A 17747-nucleotide genomic window follows, 5' to 3' on the forward strand; every position below is an offset into this window, starting at 1 on the left:
CCAAACATGACATGAGTGCTTCCCATAGGGATACAATGCCCCCAAGGGCTACAGGCCCAACCAAAGATACACACCTGTATCAGCAGGACTTTGGGCTCTCCAGGCAAACAGCACACACCAAACAAGATTAGAGGATTTGAGCTGTCTGTCCGTGATCCCAGGCACCCTTCGGGTCTTCCTCACTATATTTTTACCTCCTGGGTGAGGAGGAGAAGTACAGAAGGTACAAATTGCACAGTGCACTGAGGTAAGAAGGGTTCTCGAGTGTAAACAGAGATGGTTGTTCTCCCATTTCATTCCTCTCCTGAGCCCCTGGACAGGGTATTCTCCACTGTTCCTCTGCGCTGTAGCACGGCCTGACAGGAAACCCAGGTCTGTGAGTAGTTCAGCTCTGTCAGGCCCTCCTCCCCAGAGCAGCTGCTGCCCTCCAGTCTGTCCCTGCACTCCATGTGAATGTGAGCTCCCTTACAGCACTCATTACCTGAGCTGTTTTTTAAGAATCAAGAAGCACAAACCAGCTGTCCTGCTAACACAATAATACCACAGTTCTGCATCTGAGTAGGAGAGGCCACCTCTGCTCCCCTAATAAATCAAGGGAGCTTTACAAAGATTCTTTGAGGAGAATTTAGTAGCCATTTCAAACTACTACTCACTCTCCTCAGGAGCAGGGACATTGGGGCCATGAGCTGAAGCACAGGAACAGCCTCCTTCATTTTCAGATTCTAATCTCTACAGCCTCCCTCAACTGTGCTCACCTCTGCTGCCCCACAGCCTCCCCACACATCTCACTGCTTGCTATGCTTTCCCCCCACAGTGGCTCAGGCATGGGCTGAACAGATATCTAATACGGGAATTGTTTTCCCCAAGGACCTCTCATCAACACATGTGCAATCACTTTCACTGGACATACACCAGGACAACCACAGCCCTTCTATCTGGGAGACGCTTGGCTCCAGCTGGACTTGTGCTCAGTCCTACAGGCATTGCTGGGCGAGAGATGACAGAGGACAGACCTCTTGTTCATTTAGTCCAAAGACTGGAAAAGGAATGGCATTTAGGAACGACCCACCCAACCTCACAGGCCTGCCCAGGAGCAGCACTTATCAAAGCAAAACTACAGACTTTGATTTCAAAGTAAGCCTAAGAGCCCCGACGGCTCCTCCCATCTTGATCTCCAGAGTGACCATCTGGTTGCAGCACTGCTCTGCAAACAAGTCCAACAGGCCTGTCCCACGACCCACCGTCGGAGGAAGGAAGCTGCACAGGGACTGCAGGAGGTACCTCCACGATAATTAATCCTGCCCTGCCCAAATGATGCTTTCAACTCCCAGAAGGACATTTAGAGACATCATCAAAGGAAGCATTCTCCAGGCCCCAGAAGGTTCAGTGACACTTTCAGTCTCTTTGAATTGGAAATCAGGACAAATGGGAACACCCAGCAGAAGCCCAGTCAGGCTCTTCGCCCTGGTAGCTCAATTTCAGCTACTGAACAACTCCAAGAGCTTGCACAGCCCAACAAAAGGATACAAGACAAGTGCAAGGACTCATTGTGAGAAAGAAAGGTTTGAGGTTAAGTGTCTGCAGAAATGACCTTCAGGAAACTGAGACAAAACCACAGACGTAACAATGACCAAAAGCTGGGCTTGTACTCAAGGTAGCATAGGAAACAGGCTCAAAGAGGCCCAGATGAAGAGATACACAGGTATGAGACAAGGTAAAATTCTGATGCAGTTGCTATGGTTCATATTAATGTTGAGACAGTAAGCAAACCAGAGGAGGCTTGGCCTGCTGCAACACTTAACTGTCTGGACACAGACAGCAGAAGAGCTCACAACACAGAGCTGCAACACAGACAGAGTGGGACTGTGCAGAGGCGGAAAGAGAGTTTATCCAGCTACTGCTGGTAGCAAAACACAAAGGGCACAACACCACTTTACCAAGAAGCTTATGAACGGTGTCTGGACCCCACAGGGAACTCCTTGCAACTCTCCACAGAAATCGCTCACCCGTTTCTAGGCTGGCTAGAAAAACAGCAGCCTCCCTTGCCATGCCCAGGGACTTCATGCTGACTAAGATGACAGTGAGCAGGTTCCAAGGGCTGCTGGGGGGGATGGTGTGATGTTAGCATATACACAACAGCCAAGGGAGAGGGCAGCATGTCCGTGAAGGCTCTGCATGCACTGTGAGGAAGACAGGACCTGGCCTTCCTTTTCTGGCCCTCAGCTGACGGGCGCCAAGTCAGTCCTGCTTTTTCTTAACAGCAAGTGAGGCTCCTGCCAAGAAAGTGCTGCTGCTGTGGAATGTGCTGGGCCAGCAGTACAGCTCATTCCTGGAAAAGCATCAACTCAGCGGGAGAGCAACGAGAGGAGAAGAGGAGGAAAACGGGAAGAGGGGGAGGGTGGGAAACAAAGTCTGAAAGCTTGGACTCACACCTGGGGAAGTGGGGAGCTGCCACAGCACAGTCTGCTCGCCAGCACCCCCTTGGCCCAGGCTGCCAGCACAGCAGCCCTGCCCAGCACCAACCCTCTGCTCTGCACAGCACCAGCCCTCTGTTCTTGGAGCACCTTTCTGCTGGCCACCTCCAGAGTAGGTCTGAAAAGGCACAGACCAGGGCAGATGTTTGTGGGAAGGAAGAATGAGGCTCATTTCAATTAACAATTAATTTAACGACAGAGCTGCACCAGCAGATGCCAAAGCAGCCTCCACACGTGTCCTGCCCTCAAGACACTGACCAGCTCACATTATTCTCTTCCTAGCACAAACAACTTTGCAAGAGTCTCCCAAAGAAACCAACTCAATCTCCAACCTAGTGATAAGGGGACTTGAAATGTAACAAGCTTTAGATAACTACACCTACTCTTCACGTCCAGCTGGGCTACCATCAGCAATATCTCTGCTAACTAGGCCCATGAGGCATACAGAGAACTCCTATAAAATCATCAGGGAGTTAATAAAGCTCAAAAAAAAGTTCCACCACAAAATATTTGCCAAAGACAATGAGAAGGACTCACGCAAAGAAAAGCCTTTCAGAGTCACAACAGCTGCCTGGTGACAAAGAAAGAACTTTGTCCTCGATCCCAGACTATTTCAGCACTCTGAGAAAAGGGCAAATGGTGATATTACACCCCTCTGGTCCTAAAATGCAGTAGGCAACAGACAGAATAAAGGGTCCGAACACTCGTAATGATTGGTTTTGACCATCGCTAGGACAAGGTGCATGTTCTATTCCTTCCTCACCTTTGGGCCATGGATAATTTTTCGCAAAACAGAAAATGCTCACTTCACTCTCAGGAAATTGTCAGCAGGCAAGAAAGAACTCAAGAGAAACACAATGGTTTAAATTGTCAACTTCTACCTAGGAGCTGATAGCAATCAAAGGCAGAGGAACCCTAGCTGTTTCACCTGGTCTCTCGCTTATAATGGTGTCAGTACAGGGGTTGGTACAAGCAATGACCTGTACTGACAGTAAATAGAATACATTTTAGTAGCCTTTTATTGATTTCATTTATTTCAGCTAGTAATAGTCATATTCACCAAACTCCTTTCAAGACACAGGGCCAAACCCTTGAACAACACAATGAGAAATGTCCCAGTAAGCATCCTTTACCAGGCCAATCAAACTTGCTCTCCAGACATCACCCAGCAAATGAGCAGATACTGAAACAGAAAGAGAAAAGATGCTCCAGTCCTAACCAAATCAAGCATGTGCTGATACACAACTGGCTTAACTAGAGGTCCAGAAAATGAATGAGAGCCACAAAGCAGAAGCAAATAAATTATTGTAAATTAAAAGGAATCTGATTAGCCAAGAAGCAAGAAAAATGTGAACTGTCTCCACTGTGCTGTTGGTTTACTCTCAGTAATGAAAATACTCACTTATTTTTCCTTCCTTTATGAAAGTCCACAGGACTCCTGACACCTGATGGGTGGTTCACTGGACAAAGCAGTATCTAGGCAGTCAGAAGATCATCAGTTGCCTAGAAGTCACAGAATCTCACGAGCTGGAAGGGACCTTGAAAGTTCATCCAGTCCACTCTCCCTGCCAGAGCAGGATCACCTAGAGCAGGTCACACTAGAACTGATCCAGGTGAGTTTTGAATGTCCTCAGAGGAGAAAACTCCACAGCTCATCTGGGCAGCCTGCTCCAGTGTTCCCTCACCCTCACAGTGAAGAAATTATTCCTGGTACTTCTTTGGAACCTCTTTTGTTCCAGCTGTACTTGTTGCCCCTTGTCCTATCATTGGACACCATTGAGAACAGCTCCACCAAAGGAACATCACATTTACTGAAACACAGCACAGGCCACACTCTCAATCTGGAAAGAAGGTGTTTTCTGCAAGCAGATAGGCTTTTCTGTTTCTGCAGCCCAGCTTTAAACACTGTCTGACTGAAGTCTGTAGCCTGTGTGAGGTGCCATGTACAGAACTCAGTCCAGATCCTGCATCAGCAGTCATTTCAACAAGAGGGTGCATTTCCCCACAGTTCAGAAGAGGGTGGTGCTTTGTCCAAATGAGAGCTGCTGCTTTTCTTTGACACTGTGAACTCCTGGGCCTGACCCTGTCACATACCACTCAAAATCTTCCCACCTGCCAACTCCAACAACTGCACCAAAGGCTGGGTAACTGTCAGAGACATCCTGAAGTCATCATTACATGTGGTGTGAAATGTTCTTGTGGAGGGTCTCAAAGCCACAGCCAACTGCCAGGTCCTTTGATGATGGTGTAGTGCAGTAGAAGGCAGCACAACCTACCTGCAGTCTGTACATATCCCAGGAGCTTTGTAACTGTGAGCTGGTCCCTATGCACATTAACTACTCGCAGTGGTAGCCCAGAAAGACTCATCACATGTTGTTACTGCAATATGGCCATATCCTGTGTCTGGATCTGCTGATAAGCCAAGTTACAACAAGACCCTGATTTTGAGCTTCCTAATGATCTGTGTTACTAACATCAAATTCCCACAAAATATCACTCCTTTAGTCACCATTAACACTTTGTGCCAGCACCCTGTATTGGCCAACCAGGAGCTCATCTGATCCCTACAAGTAACACAGCCAGACTCAGTCTCCACATCTCGCTACAGAGAAGAGCATGTGTGCCATGCAGCTTCCTATTGCGAGAGTGCAGGTACCAACTGCACCAAAGGTAATGGCCTATGAAAGCACCAAAGATTTTTAGTGTTCCACATTGGCAACACAAAAATCCCCTGCTGTAGTAGGCTCTTGTGTTTCTGCATGGCAGTTCAGAAGCAGAGACATGTGTTGCATGAGTCTGACCCAGCTTAGACACATCAGACTCAAGGTGCACACTCTGTATAGATGTTACAGACCTCTGTAGTAAGTCAAGGCTGCCCCAAGGAAACTCAGACAGTGCATACCCCAAGCTGAAGCAGATGTTGCCACCCCAAAACTCCTCTGTTGCTTCCAGGAATAATCATAAGAGTTTTTGCAAACTAAGCCACTTTTTGTCCCCAGATGAAATGAAATATTTTCAGTCAGAAAAGAAGATCCATTGCACCTTCAGGACCTAAAAGTGTATTTATCAGCTCCAGGTCAACTAGGGAGTCTGCTGTAAGGGACTCAGCTGTGCAGCTACATCCATGAAAATTCACCCTTCTCAGAGCTACAAAACCAATAAGAAAAAATTCAAATGAACACCATGCAATGGCAAGACTTCCTGCATTAAGCCCCTATATCGGCTTCCAGTATAGCACAGCTTCAGCTGGGCCTACAGGCAAGTCTCTACAAATGGCACTAAAATACTGGTTGAGCTAGGCAGGGCTGAACGAACTGGGACAGCTCGTTAGCCATTTGCAAACAGAAGTATGGAGTTTGCATATCCATCACAGCTTCTGAAAAAAGCTTCAATTTGAGAAGCTGCTGTGCCCTGGGGTCAATCCAGCTAACATCCATCAGCCCAGCAGCAGCCTCCTCCCTCCCACCCCTCCCCTGCCCTGCTCAGCCTGTCAGGTCACAAAGCCAGGTTGGTCACCGCACTCCTGATGCTGTTCTGGTTGTCAGCACCAGCAGCATGGCACAGTGCAGAGTACAGGGGACAATGCTGTTTGCTCACAGACAGTGAGAGACAAAAGAACCATGAATCTCAAGCAGGTCAGGGTAGGTCAGAGCAATTCTTAGAGAAAAAGTTGAAGCCCAGGCTAACATGCTAGCATCGACTTCCTCCACTATGATAACCTATGCAGAGCCAGGGCTCCCAAAACATAGACCCCTCTGGCAGATGCTCAGTGTCCTCAGAACGAGCCTGCAAATGGCAGGAGCTGCCAGCTACCAGAAAACAAGGAAAATCCCACAGTCTCTGCTACCCAGACCCTGAATTCCCAGCCTATCACAGAGACAGCTGCCAGCAATCAGAGGGGCCACGTAGCAAATAAATTCCTCTCCGAAACCCTAGGGGCAGGTCAAAAACCAGCAGAGAAAAGATCTTCCCACACAGTGGACGGTGCCAGCTCTCCCATAAATGGGTCCCTGCTCCAAGTCATGTGAAGAGAAGCCTTCCCCTCTTCAGCCAGAACCAGAAGCACACACTTGCACTGCAGAAATTCAGTCACCACTCACTGTATCTTCTTTTCCTCCACTTCTCGCAAGATAGCAAATTTTATCCAACAAGACACTTGGACACATGCCCCAGTGAGGGCAGAACCCACACAGAGACTTAGTGGAGCAGAGTACCCAAATGCTGCTTCTGCTGCCTTCAGTAGCTATCTGTGACTGAAAAAACAATGCCTCTGGCATGTCTCCTTCAATAAATGATACAACAACCACAACAGTCCCAACCCTCCACTGCAATACAGGATTGCATGGCACAGGAAGGTCAGCACCAGGCAGCTATGCCTGCCAGTCTCCAGAGCATTCCAGCCCATTCCTGGACAGGCTCAATGTTAGTGCTACAGTGGTGACAACACAGCAGTGGAAAAAAAGTGAAACCAACAGCTTCAGAGCAGGGGCTCAGGGAGATACTAATACTCCATCTCTGCAAGCTAACATAGTCCTTGGAGCCAGTGATACGCACAGCCCAAGAGCTCACATACTCTCCTATAGCCACCACGGCATTACAAAGATAAGCAGAGGGACAAAGCAGACAAAGTCACAGAGATTACACTAATTCCCAGATTTGTACCTTACTTCAACGCCTTCCAAAAAGCTTTCACAAAAGGATTTGGTTCAAAAATTCCCAACAGCAGGATTAAGTTTTACTTAACTTGCCAGCTGCTGCCTAACAAGCCCACACCATCAGGACAAACAGTAACAAAGCCACGTGGTGCCACATCCCCCTTCTGGAAAACCACCATCCAGCCAGCACAGGTCAGAAGGGCAGGCTCTGAATAACAAGCAAGGGATGGAAAGAAGAGGAAATCAATAGGAAACAAGAAAAACACACAGCCCTGACTGCTGCCTCATCAGATGTGCATGATGCAAAGCTGGTGCGACAACATGAAGGCAATTTCCTGGAGGCGCAGTCTCGGCTATGTTCTGCAAGCCCGGCTCTCCTCCATTGGCTTTTACACAGCTTAAACATCCTAAACCACAACATTGTTGTATCTGTTTGGATGCAGTCAAGGGTGAAGGAGTAGCACTTCATTACAGCACACCCTCAGCTCAGAACAGTTCGGTAACTGCTGACATGCAAGAGGCTTCCCACCACTTTCTAAATACCAGGAGCTCAGAAAGGACTTGAGGAATTTTAACTGTGCTCCCTACACCTCTATATTTACAGCCTTCAAGTCTAGATGGGGAGCCTAATGCTATCCTGAGAGAGGACTGAAGCCAAAACCATCTGTGCAGCAGACATCCTCAGACAGAGTGGTGGGTAACTACCTCTACCTTGAAGAGTTCAGGCCACAGGGCTCCAGACTCAAATGTCTTTGCCTACTGGGAGACCACGTAGGGAAAGCCCAGGTGAAGGAGGACAGGAGCATGTTGGAGAAGGACTTACTGAAGGTTCAGTGCTCTGAGCACACAGGCCACAAGATCCAGTACTCACTTCTGCAGGTGAACCAAGGTCTGGGATTTTGGAAAGGCCAAGTTTCAGATGAAACTCTCAGAAGTCGTATTTCAGCACAAATCAGAACACTGAGCAGTTGGAGACACCACTATCATCCCATAACAACAAACAACGCTCAGGTCATGACCCAGACTACAGTGGTTTGTGAGGCATTTTCAATGGCATTTGGCCTCGACCTCAGAGCCTGAGCCTTGCTGGAGATTGGCTGCACCACAGACAGGCAGCGCACGTGCATTTACTTCGTGGCAGTCTCTGAGATATGGAGGTAGGCTTTTGCTCTGTGCAGGAATTTGGAGGAGCAAAGTCCTCCAGATTATTTCAAGATACAGAACTGCACCAAAACAGTTGCATTCTCATGGATGAGCAAAGGTTTATTGACCTTTATTTTCAAAGATGATAAGAGGCTTAATTTTAAGAAACATTCCCATTAAAAACATAATGGAAAACAATACCTCTCCAAGCAAAATGCTGGCTCCAACAGAACACCATATTTTGGGAGAAAATGCATTCAGTCAAAAAAAAATCCTGACCAGCTCTAGCTGCAAACAAGTTCAATAGCTGTTGTAAAGCTTCATTGTTTGCATAGTACAGACAAGGCCTTGGGGAAATTGGTCTACAGCCTGATTTGGCTAACTTGGCTTTCCAAACACCACCCCTGGGCAAAGAAACCAGGCTATGACTGCCATCCAATGTGGCCTTCGGAGCACAGCTCCAACCACAACAGACAAAGCTGGACACCTACAGAGTCAGTAATAGCTGGGTCTGAACAGCAGGACACACGCTGCCAGGAGCAGACAATGTAACCCAGGGAAGGAGTGAATACCACCAACTAACCCTCTCCATCTGCACCTTGGCCCTGGCACTGCTGCAGCCCCCCTCCACCCCTGCCACGACAGCCAGGACCAGCGCCAGTGTCAATGGGCCACCCCTCAGCATGGGCAGCATTACAGGAACTTCCCACCACAAGTGCAGACAGTGGTTAGCAGCTCCCTGCCAAATCCTCAGCAGTCCAGTAGACAGAGACACAGGCTTCAGTAACCTACATGCAAAAATTACCTCCCTTGCTAACTGGGGCAGTTATACCTCACGTGAGCAGGCAGGGAACCACACACTCTCCGGAGCGGGGAGCACAAGAGATGGGGTGGTGCTGTGACCTCTCACATGGCTAAGTGCTGCCTTCCACATAGAAAGGAGAGACTGGCAAGATGATGAAGAAAGGTGCTGGCCACCTCACAGGCAGGGCAATGCTGTCATTTGGACAAGAGCATCACAAAGGACGTGAGCGTGCAAGGGGTCACACGCAGTTTTGGAGGCCCTGTCGCTCACAGACCTCTTGCCAGCCTCTCTCTGCATGAGATCCATGCTGACATGGAAGCACCCTCCACCAGTGGCATGGCACAGGGAAAGGTCTTCTGCAGACAGCAAAGTTTCCAATTCCCAATTTAAAAAAAATCAAGTTCCCAAAATCAAAATAAAACAACTCCCCCAGCTCACGCTCCAAAGAGTTGCCAGGAAAGGCGTGGGAACCATGCCAGCAGCTCACCACTGCTTGGGGACTGACACTGCTTATTAAGTTTAGGATCCCCTCCCTGGCTCCAAACACTTCCAGCCAGAAGGACAGTCACTGCTGGCATCAATTTCAAAAAAACCCTGCAATAAAAATAAATCACTCAGCCTTTCAGTGAGCATCAATGCATTTCCCCATGCACATGTGCAGGAGATGAGGTTGCCAAATACAGATGGCATCTGACCCCTGCTCTGGGAATTCCGGCAGCGCCCGCTTTGTTCTGCCTCCAGAGCATCGCCCTCATCGCCTTGTACCCGTCTTTGGAGAGCAGGTGATAATTAAGCAGGTCTGGATTAGATACTAGGCTAGCAGCTAGTTGGATACCAATTTTCACTTGACAGTTGAGGCCCAGGAATCACTCACCACAGCTCTGAAATTAAAATTGGAATTGAGACCTATAAGAGAGAGAAACCAGCAGCAGTGGGAGAAGTAGCACCATCCCACCACTGCACCTCAAACTGGTAGTGTCATCCAGGCAATGCAGAACAAGTAGGGGAGGGAGGGAGCGATTAACCCCCAGCAGAAGTGGTCATTTCTGCTCTCCAGCCTGGAAAAAGAGAGGTGGCCTAGTGAGGGAGAGGGCAAGACGATCACCCAAGTGCTTTCTCCACATGCAGACAAAATGTAAACTTTCAGGCACTCCAGAATTTTGGAATGGTGAGGTGGAACTTCAGGTGATGAGCTGAAGACTTACCTGGACACACAAACTGCACTCATGTAACTGAAAACACTTTGAAAAGTTCAACTTTAGCATAGCCCTGCGGAAACACCTTTCAACTGACAGAAAACGACCAGTATCACTTACAAGCAAAAAGTGAGTCCAAAGAAACCCCATTTCCACAGATATAAGAATATCCTCAGAACGGTACCAGTCATCCTACCAGATGAAAAATCAGTCCTGGAGTTCAGCTGGGGCAGATACACACACAACCTGGCTGCTGAGAAGATCCATGTTGCCCAGAGACAGGTGCACTTCTCACAACACCCTTGGGCAGGAGGCAGCACTTTACGTGTCACTGAAACCCAAATCCCAACAAGCCACAAACTACCACAGATGTGACTGTTCCCAACTGCACAGGGCCCCAGGAGGATGTACCATGCCTGTTCTTGCAGCACCTCTATGGAACTGAGAGCTCTGTCCTGTTAAGATCCACGCAAATGTTTGCCTGAGAAGATCACAATGTCAAGTGTCAGTAGCACTGTCAGAATTTCCATTTTACAGATTAGGAACAAAAATCAGACTGTTCAAAAGCCCGTGAAAATCCTGTGGGTGGTTTGATGGATAACACGGATGTCACAAGCTGTCATAGTAACTGCACTGATCTAAGGCTCTGTCCTGCTGACCAGAACACAGATCTTACCTGAAGATTCAAGCTGTAGAGAAAAATAATCTCTTTCTTTTTTAATGAGGGCAAAATTTGCAGGCTAAAGGTACTTCAGACACACATCCACACAAAGTCTTAGCCCACCTACACACAGCCATACCTGCACCATCATTCTGCTTAGTTCTTCCACACGTCTCCAGTTCCAGTATCAGCGACACACAAAGTCAACAGGGGCACAAGTCTCTGCACCCTGCATCCCTGCTCTGCACCACGGGGCTCAGGCTGGATTCCTGCTGCATCCTTGGAGATCAGGCAACAAAACCCTGCAGCCTTCCTGCTGCTCAAAGCTCTTACCCCCAGGACTGGGTGCACAAAATCTCCTTTCTCCTCCTTTCCACCCAGAGGTGACACCTTTCTGGGGTCTTCTTAATTTGGGGCTCAGTGCTTTGACCAGGATTAACTCCTGGCATAGCCCCACAACTCCACAGCCACCCAGGGGAGCCTCACTTCACATTTCCAAGGAGATGTAAACACTGAAGCTGCTCCATCACTGCCCTGATTCTCAGAGCAAACAAATATTAACAAGATAAACAAAAGAACGAAAAATCCCACACACCAAGACTACGGCTGTAACACTGCTCTGGGGCTGGGGTGAGCTGAGGGAATGCCAGGCTAGAGATACACAGCCTGGAAAAAGAAGAAAGAGAAACTGATTCAATCTGAGCAACAGAGGTGACAGAAAACACTGGACTGCTGACCCTGGAAGTTAAGATACTTCCATTCCCAACAAAAGATGACAGGAGAACTTAAGCCTTATGCCACAAGGATCCTGAAAAAGGTCCAATCACAGGCAAAAAGCATGAGCCACCAGATCTGCAGGTCTCCTCCTTGTTGATCAGTGCCATAAAGCCCTCCACTGTTAACAGCTCACCCTTTCACAGAGGGGCTTTACTCTGGGTACCGCTTCCGGACACTGCCCAACTGAAAACAACCAGTCCAGCTCAGAAACTGTCAGCACAAGTCAGGCCATCCTCCTGGCTGGGCAGAGAGCATCTTGGGGGAAAGGACAGAGAGGGATACACATATGAGAGTGCAACATCTTTCCTTGACACAGCTTCTGAATATAGCCATCGTTAATCTCCTCCTGGTTTTCACTAATTGCTTTCACAGTCAAGCAGCTGAGGTACCTCCTGCCCTTGCATCCCCATCTCTGCCTGCACACCAATGGCTTGCTTTCTCCTGGACATCCATTACCAGGAATGACAAAACATTTTGTTGGACTCAATGATCTTAAAGGTTTTCTCTAACAAATAATTCTACAAATCTGTAATTGTGAGTGGGGTGTGGGGCTCCAGGGCTTTGCAGAGACAAGGCTGCAGATGAACTGCACCATGCTCCAGTGCTGCCACCAGCACATTCTCCAACACTCTGGAAAGGATCAAAGATACCTTTCCCAGTGGGGATCCATGGTGGCACCATGAGAGCCTTTCTCCTCTCTGTTCCATACAAGACCTTGCCACATGCTGCTCCAACTATATAGGACTTGGCCAAGGAATAGGCTACCTACATGCAGCCTCTGACTCCTCTCAGCTGCACCTTCTCTTCCAGAGGTTCACTCTTTAAAGAACTACCTGAATTGCTCCCAACAAAAATTTCACCCCATGTATTTCTGATGCAACTGAACTTCCCACAGCTCCCTGGGTGATTCTCCTCTCTCCCTGCTAGCATCCACAACAACTCTCCATGCTGTTTTATCATTGAGTTTCATTAATCTGCCATCTGCCTCCTCTCATGGAGCCTTAAAGAAACAGAGGAGGATTAAAAGGCACAGTACAGAACTTTGCTGCCACCAGACCCCTCTTTCCATCATGAGATGCTGCTATTTATTACTAAACTTTGTTTATAGTTACGCAGACACTCTCCCACCCACATGGCAATGTTTCATTCAAGACAAGTTTGAAATCACTTCAAGAACAACATTTCAAAGGATCCCAAGGCATTTGTTTACAAACAGCATGCAGGGAGAATTCACTTCTCCCACCAATGAACGTGTCCCCTCTGAGATGGGGAAAGGCAGCTGTTTCGTAGCACCCAACGCTACTCAACAGCTGAGGGACAGGAAACGATCTGCAGACAACTGATATTGCTGAGGAAATGTATGGAAAATGAGGGCTGGAGACTGTGTTTGTCTAGAGAGAAGGAGGAAGCTTCTGAGGACTAAAGCTCTCCGCTGGGCCAGGAGGAATTTAGGGAGGCAAAGCATCCCAGCCTGCGGTCAAAGGATTGACTCCAAACTTCAAGCCTCATCTGAGAGCTGGCACCTCCCGAGCTAACGGGAACCTGGGCACTGGGATAACTTGGCTGCACAGGGGCAAGCACCCCTGCTGAGGCAGCCACACCGATCTCTATCCAAGCCCCAAACAGGCCCAGCCCTGTTCAACACAGCATATGAGCCAAGATCACAGCCTAGGGAGCTATTTGCCACAATAAGAAGACACTTGGAAGACTATAGAACTAAAAGCTCTTTACAGTCCCAGCCTCCATACATAAGACCTACTGCAAACACTACATCTACACAGGGAGGGTGGGGGGGGAAAATCCAGAGGAAGGATGATCATGTAGCTCTTTCAAATACCAAAGCACTAGGAATGGTAAAGGGTCACACACTGTGGAAGCCAAGAGAAGCTACATTCCCAGGGTGGGAACAAGAGGTCTTCGAAAAGGCTAGAGGACAGTCACGCGTAGGAAGACTCAGGACAAAACAGAGTGGGGGTGAAGGCTCTTACAGAGCACTGGCTTCACTGGTTCCTTCATGCCCCAGAAAAGTCAGCAGCTTTACAAAGGTAGGAGACAGAAAGGGATCCTCAGAAGATCAGTCAGTACAGCCATGCAAACAAGGGACAGAATATACCTCCTCACCTCTAAACAGCCACACATGATGGAAAGAACCAAAGTGTATCACAAAAGAAGTGATGAAAATAGTGATGTTGGAAGAGAGCTGCCAATGAGGCAGGGTTGCAACCCTCTTCTGTACAGACCCATCCCAGAGACTGAACACAGAACACCTTTTACTGAGTATGGGTCATATATGTGAGTACAGCAGGTCTTGTACACATCCTGTGCTCAGAGACAGGCAGTACACAGAGAGCTCTCATTCCTCTCCATGGAGGCAAGGGGGAAGAAAGCTGTTTCACTTTACCCATTCTTCCCAAAGATGAGATGCGAAGGACAAAGCTGCCAAGATGGACGACCCTCCCCAAAATGGATGGCAGGAGAATGAAACCATCCCCACGTCTGCTCCCTGGGAAGGGCGGATGGAAGGGGCACCATCTCCAGGCAGGCACAGCAGGAGATGGCCAGGCCATTCAAATGGGGAATGACAATACCAAGAAGGATATGTGGGGGGTGCCACCCCTATATGCCCCCGAGGTGGGCTGCACTGAGGGGTACTCTCTCAGGCAAGGTACTGCCCAAGCATTACAGGCACGGGGAGGGGATAATCCTCAGATTGGACAATGGTGTCCTCTGAGATGCCTCTAGCAGATACTGAGGTGCCACCCTAGAGAAGGTGCACAGAGGATACCACCAGCTTCCCCACTGAGAATTTAGCTGGGGGAAGCTTTCCTTAGAGCCGACAGAGGAAGAGAAGTACAGGGGGCTGTTCGCAGAGGCAGCACACAGGGGCCAAAAGCCCCAGAGAAGGCACAAGAGGGGGGTATCATTACCAGCTCCCCTCCTCCCGATTACCAGGGGTCCACGTGCCCCTAGATGGCGAGCACACAAGGGCCTTACCCCCCACTCCGAGCACAACGGGAACACCATCCCTGCTCCCCTCCGCGGCAGGGCAGTGGGGGTGTGGAAAACGTGGATGTGGGTTCCCCTCCTCTGCCGAGGCACGAGACGGGTCGCCAGCCCCAAAAGGGCCCCTGCCCCGGCTGCACCGGAGGGACCATCCCCGGGCGGGAGAGGAAGGGCCGACACACGCAGCCCGAGCCCCTCCAGCAGCGCTCGGCCCGCGCGGGGCCCGCCGCGGCTCCCCAGGGAGGCCGCCCCCTCCCCCCAGGGACTCGGGGGACTCCCTCCCACCCCGCGGCGGTCCTCGGGCCGAGCCCGGGCTCACCCGAAGTCGTCATCCATGGACTTGAAGTAGAACTTGTAGCTGGGGCGGTTGAGGAGGCCCTTGAAGTCGCCGAGGGTGACGCGCTCGGCCGGGATCGGCAGCTTCACCAGGTACGGCGTCTCCTGCTCGTCCAGGTGGTAAATGATCTTCGTCTCGGCCGCCGCCATGGCGCCCCGGCCCGGCCGCCCGGCCGCCGCCTCTCCGCCGCTCTCCCGCCGCCGCGGCCCCGGCCCCGGCCCGCGGCCCCCGGCCGCCGCCTCGGCCTCAGCCCCTCCCGGCCCGGCCCCCCGCCCGCGCCCCGGCCCGGCTGCGGCCTCCGCGCGCCCAGGCCCCCCGCGCCCCTTGTTCTGCGGGTCCCAGCGCCGCCCGGCTCCAGAGCGCACGCTCGGGCTCCGCCGACTCCTCCCCCGCCCGCCCGCCGCCCCGGCTCCGCCGGAACCGGAACCGGCGCCCCGCAGGGGCCGCGCGGCGGACCGAGCCCCAGCCCCAGCCCGAAGCCGGTACCCCGGGACGGACCGGGACCGGGTCTGGGGTTCAGCCGGCACGTCCTCGACCAGGGCCCCCGCCGCGCCGAGCTGGGTCGCGCACTGATATCAGAGCCCTCCGTCCATCAGCCCCTCAACCCGCACCCATCCACCTCCGCCCCTGCTGCGCCCAGCGAGCTGCGTGCCCCCCGGGACCTGCACCCTCATCACCTCCCTGGCCACACACAGCCCCACCCCCGGGAAAGGAGTTTGGATCCTTACATTGACACTCGCTTATAAACAGCCTAGTACCCCCCATACACCCACAGCCCCAGCTTTAGCTGGCATACCCCTGGCAGGCTCCCTCATTTCTGCTTTCATCCTACTGATGCTGCTTTGCACATGGTCATCCCTGCATCCCGCCATTTTCAATGCTTCTCCACTTCTTCCCCATGCCTTCCCTTCCTTCTCTGCAGCCCTAGTCCTTTTTCACACACCTCTCAGCCTTCCTCACACTTCCCACACAGCTAATGCCCCTTAAATACAGTTTACAGAACATGAGGCATATCCTATTCTATCCACCCTGTCCTCCCATGTCCAGACACATTTGGACTCCCCATACTCTGTCTCTGCTGGTCATCCCCCACAGGGACTCTGTTGCACAAGATCAACACACTACCTTTGTCACCATCCAACAACTGACCCTGATATTCAGGCATTGGATACCACAGGATCCCTTGAAGTTCCCCAGCCTCATTTCCTCACCAAGCAGACTCCCTCCTCTGCTTTTCTTGAGCATTCTCCTTTCCACATACTGTGGCCTCTGCCACTGTGTGCACATTGGCTCCAACCACCCCTTGGCTCCATGGTTTCCTCATCCTCTCTCTCCCTGAACCCTATCCCTCTCTTACCTAGTCACCAGCCCTGTGACCCCAGCCCCTAGGACTTGCCTCTGTGCCACAGCAGTGTTGGGCTGGCTGGCTTCCCCTCTGGACACCTCACCAGCAACAAAAGGGCACCAAGGAACCGTCTCCATCAGCAGTTTCCTGGAGCTGTGGCTGAGAGCAAAAATAGGGTGGATGGAGCTTGGGGAACACCCACTGTCAGGAAGAGCAAGAACCGCCTTGCGTCGTCTTGGATTAGAAAGAGTAAACGCAGAGGAAGAACCACACCATGGGCCTGCTCAGGACATGAGGCTAAATCACCAGCCCTCAGCACCAGACTCACCTGCTGTAGGAAGAGGAGCCAGAGATCTTATGGGGAACATAGCCAAGCTCCTCAGGCTGGCAGGCAGGAGTGAGCTAAAGAGCCTCCTCATGCATCAAAGAGTCCTGTAGGTGTTACTGGCAATTACCTGAGCAGGATTACTAGACTGAGTGAAGAATCTGACGTTAAAAAATAACAACAAGCACCACAAAAAACAATCATGGGGAGACCTCAGGTCAACACAAGTTGCAAGAGGCATGAGGCTCTCCCATGTTTCCACATCAAGCTCTTGGAAGACTGTCACTTCCTCATGCTCAGAGCTCTAGGGCAAAAGCTGGCATATCAGAATCCAGGTCAGGAAAGGGAAGGTTTAGTTTAAGCTGCTTATGTCAACCGTAACAGATGATCTTAAAGTCTTTTTGCAACACCTTCCTGCTTCAAAAGCTGGGCCCATCTGAACGAATTATAGTCTTTCCCTGGCAGGGCCACTATCTTGGCCACCTCCCAGCACAGTTGTAGATGCACCTCAGAGCCTGTACTGTACATCTTTGACACTTTTGTTACCAAAAGAGCTGTTTTCTGAGGTGCTGAGCACCCAAGGGAGCTGATGTGACCCAGAGAGGGGGTGCCACATACCCCTAGGGATGTGAGGCAGCTGTAACAAACCAGCCAAGTGATTGAATACTCAGTGGATGAAGTATGACTCAATGAATGGAGGTTCAGAACACAGAGGCAATGAAATGAGCAGTTGAGGATTGTGCTGAGTGCTCTGAATCCACATGGAAGAGTTTCTGAACCACCACAAAACTATTTCTAAAAGGCACACTCTTATGGGTTTGATACAGGAACAGCAGGTGATATCCATCCATCCATCCATATCAGATGGACAAGTCAGACGAGTTGACGACTACTGCCTCATAAAACATAAAAACACTTAACAGCTTCCATTGCTTAGAATGGACAGCAATGATTGTGCAATCAAGGTTGCACTCCTAGTCTTCCAAGCAAGTATAAATCTTGATCAAAAGCAACAAGCCCACCCTA

At 50.4% G+C, this 17747-nt stretch overlaps 1 protein-coding gene across 3 annotated transcripts in view; it reads right to left on the bottom strand.

The window, feature by feature from the left end:
- DVL3 (dishevelled segment polarity protein 3) overlaps positions 1 to 15251 on the bottom strand; it is a 33231-nt gene extending 17980 nt beyond the window's left edge. For all 3 annotated transcript variants that reach the window (XM_062005549.1, XM_062005550.1, XM_062005548.1), the window contains exon 1: positions 15034 to 15251. In XM_062005549.1, the coding sequence (XP_061861533.1) occupies positions 15034 to 15200 (167 nt within the window). In that variant the 5' untranslated portion in view covers positions 15201 to 15251. The remainder of the gene's footprint in view (positions 1 to 15033) is intronic.
- Positions 15252 to 17747: the final 2496 nt, after the last annotated feature.

This window comes from Colius striatus, chromosome 12, assembly GCF_028858725.1.
Source record: "Colius striatus isolate bColStr4 chromosome 12, bColStr4.1.hap1, whole genome shotgun sequence".
Taxonomy (NCBI): domain Eukaryota; kingdom Metazoa; phylum Chordata; class Aves; order Coliiformes; family Coliidae; genus Colius; species Colius striatus.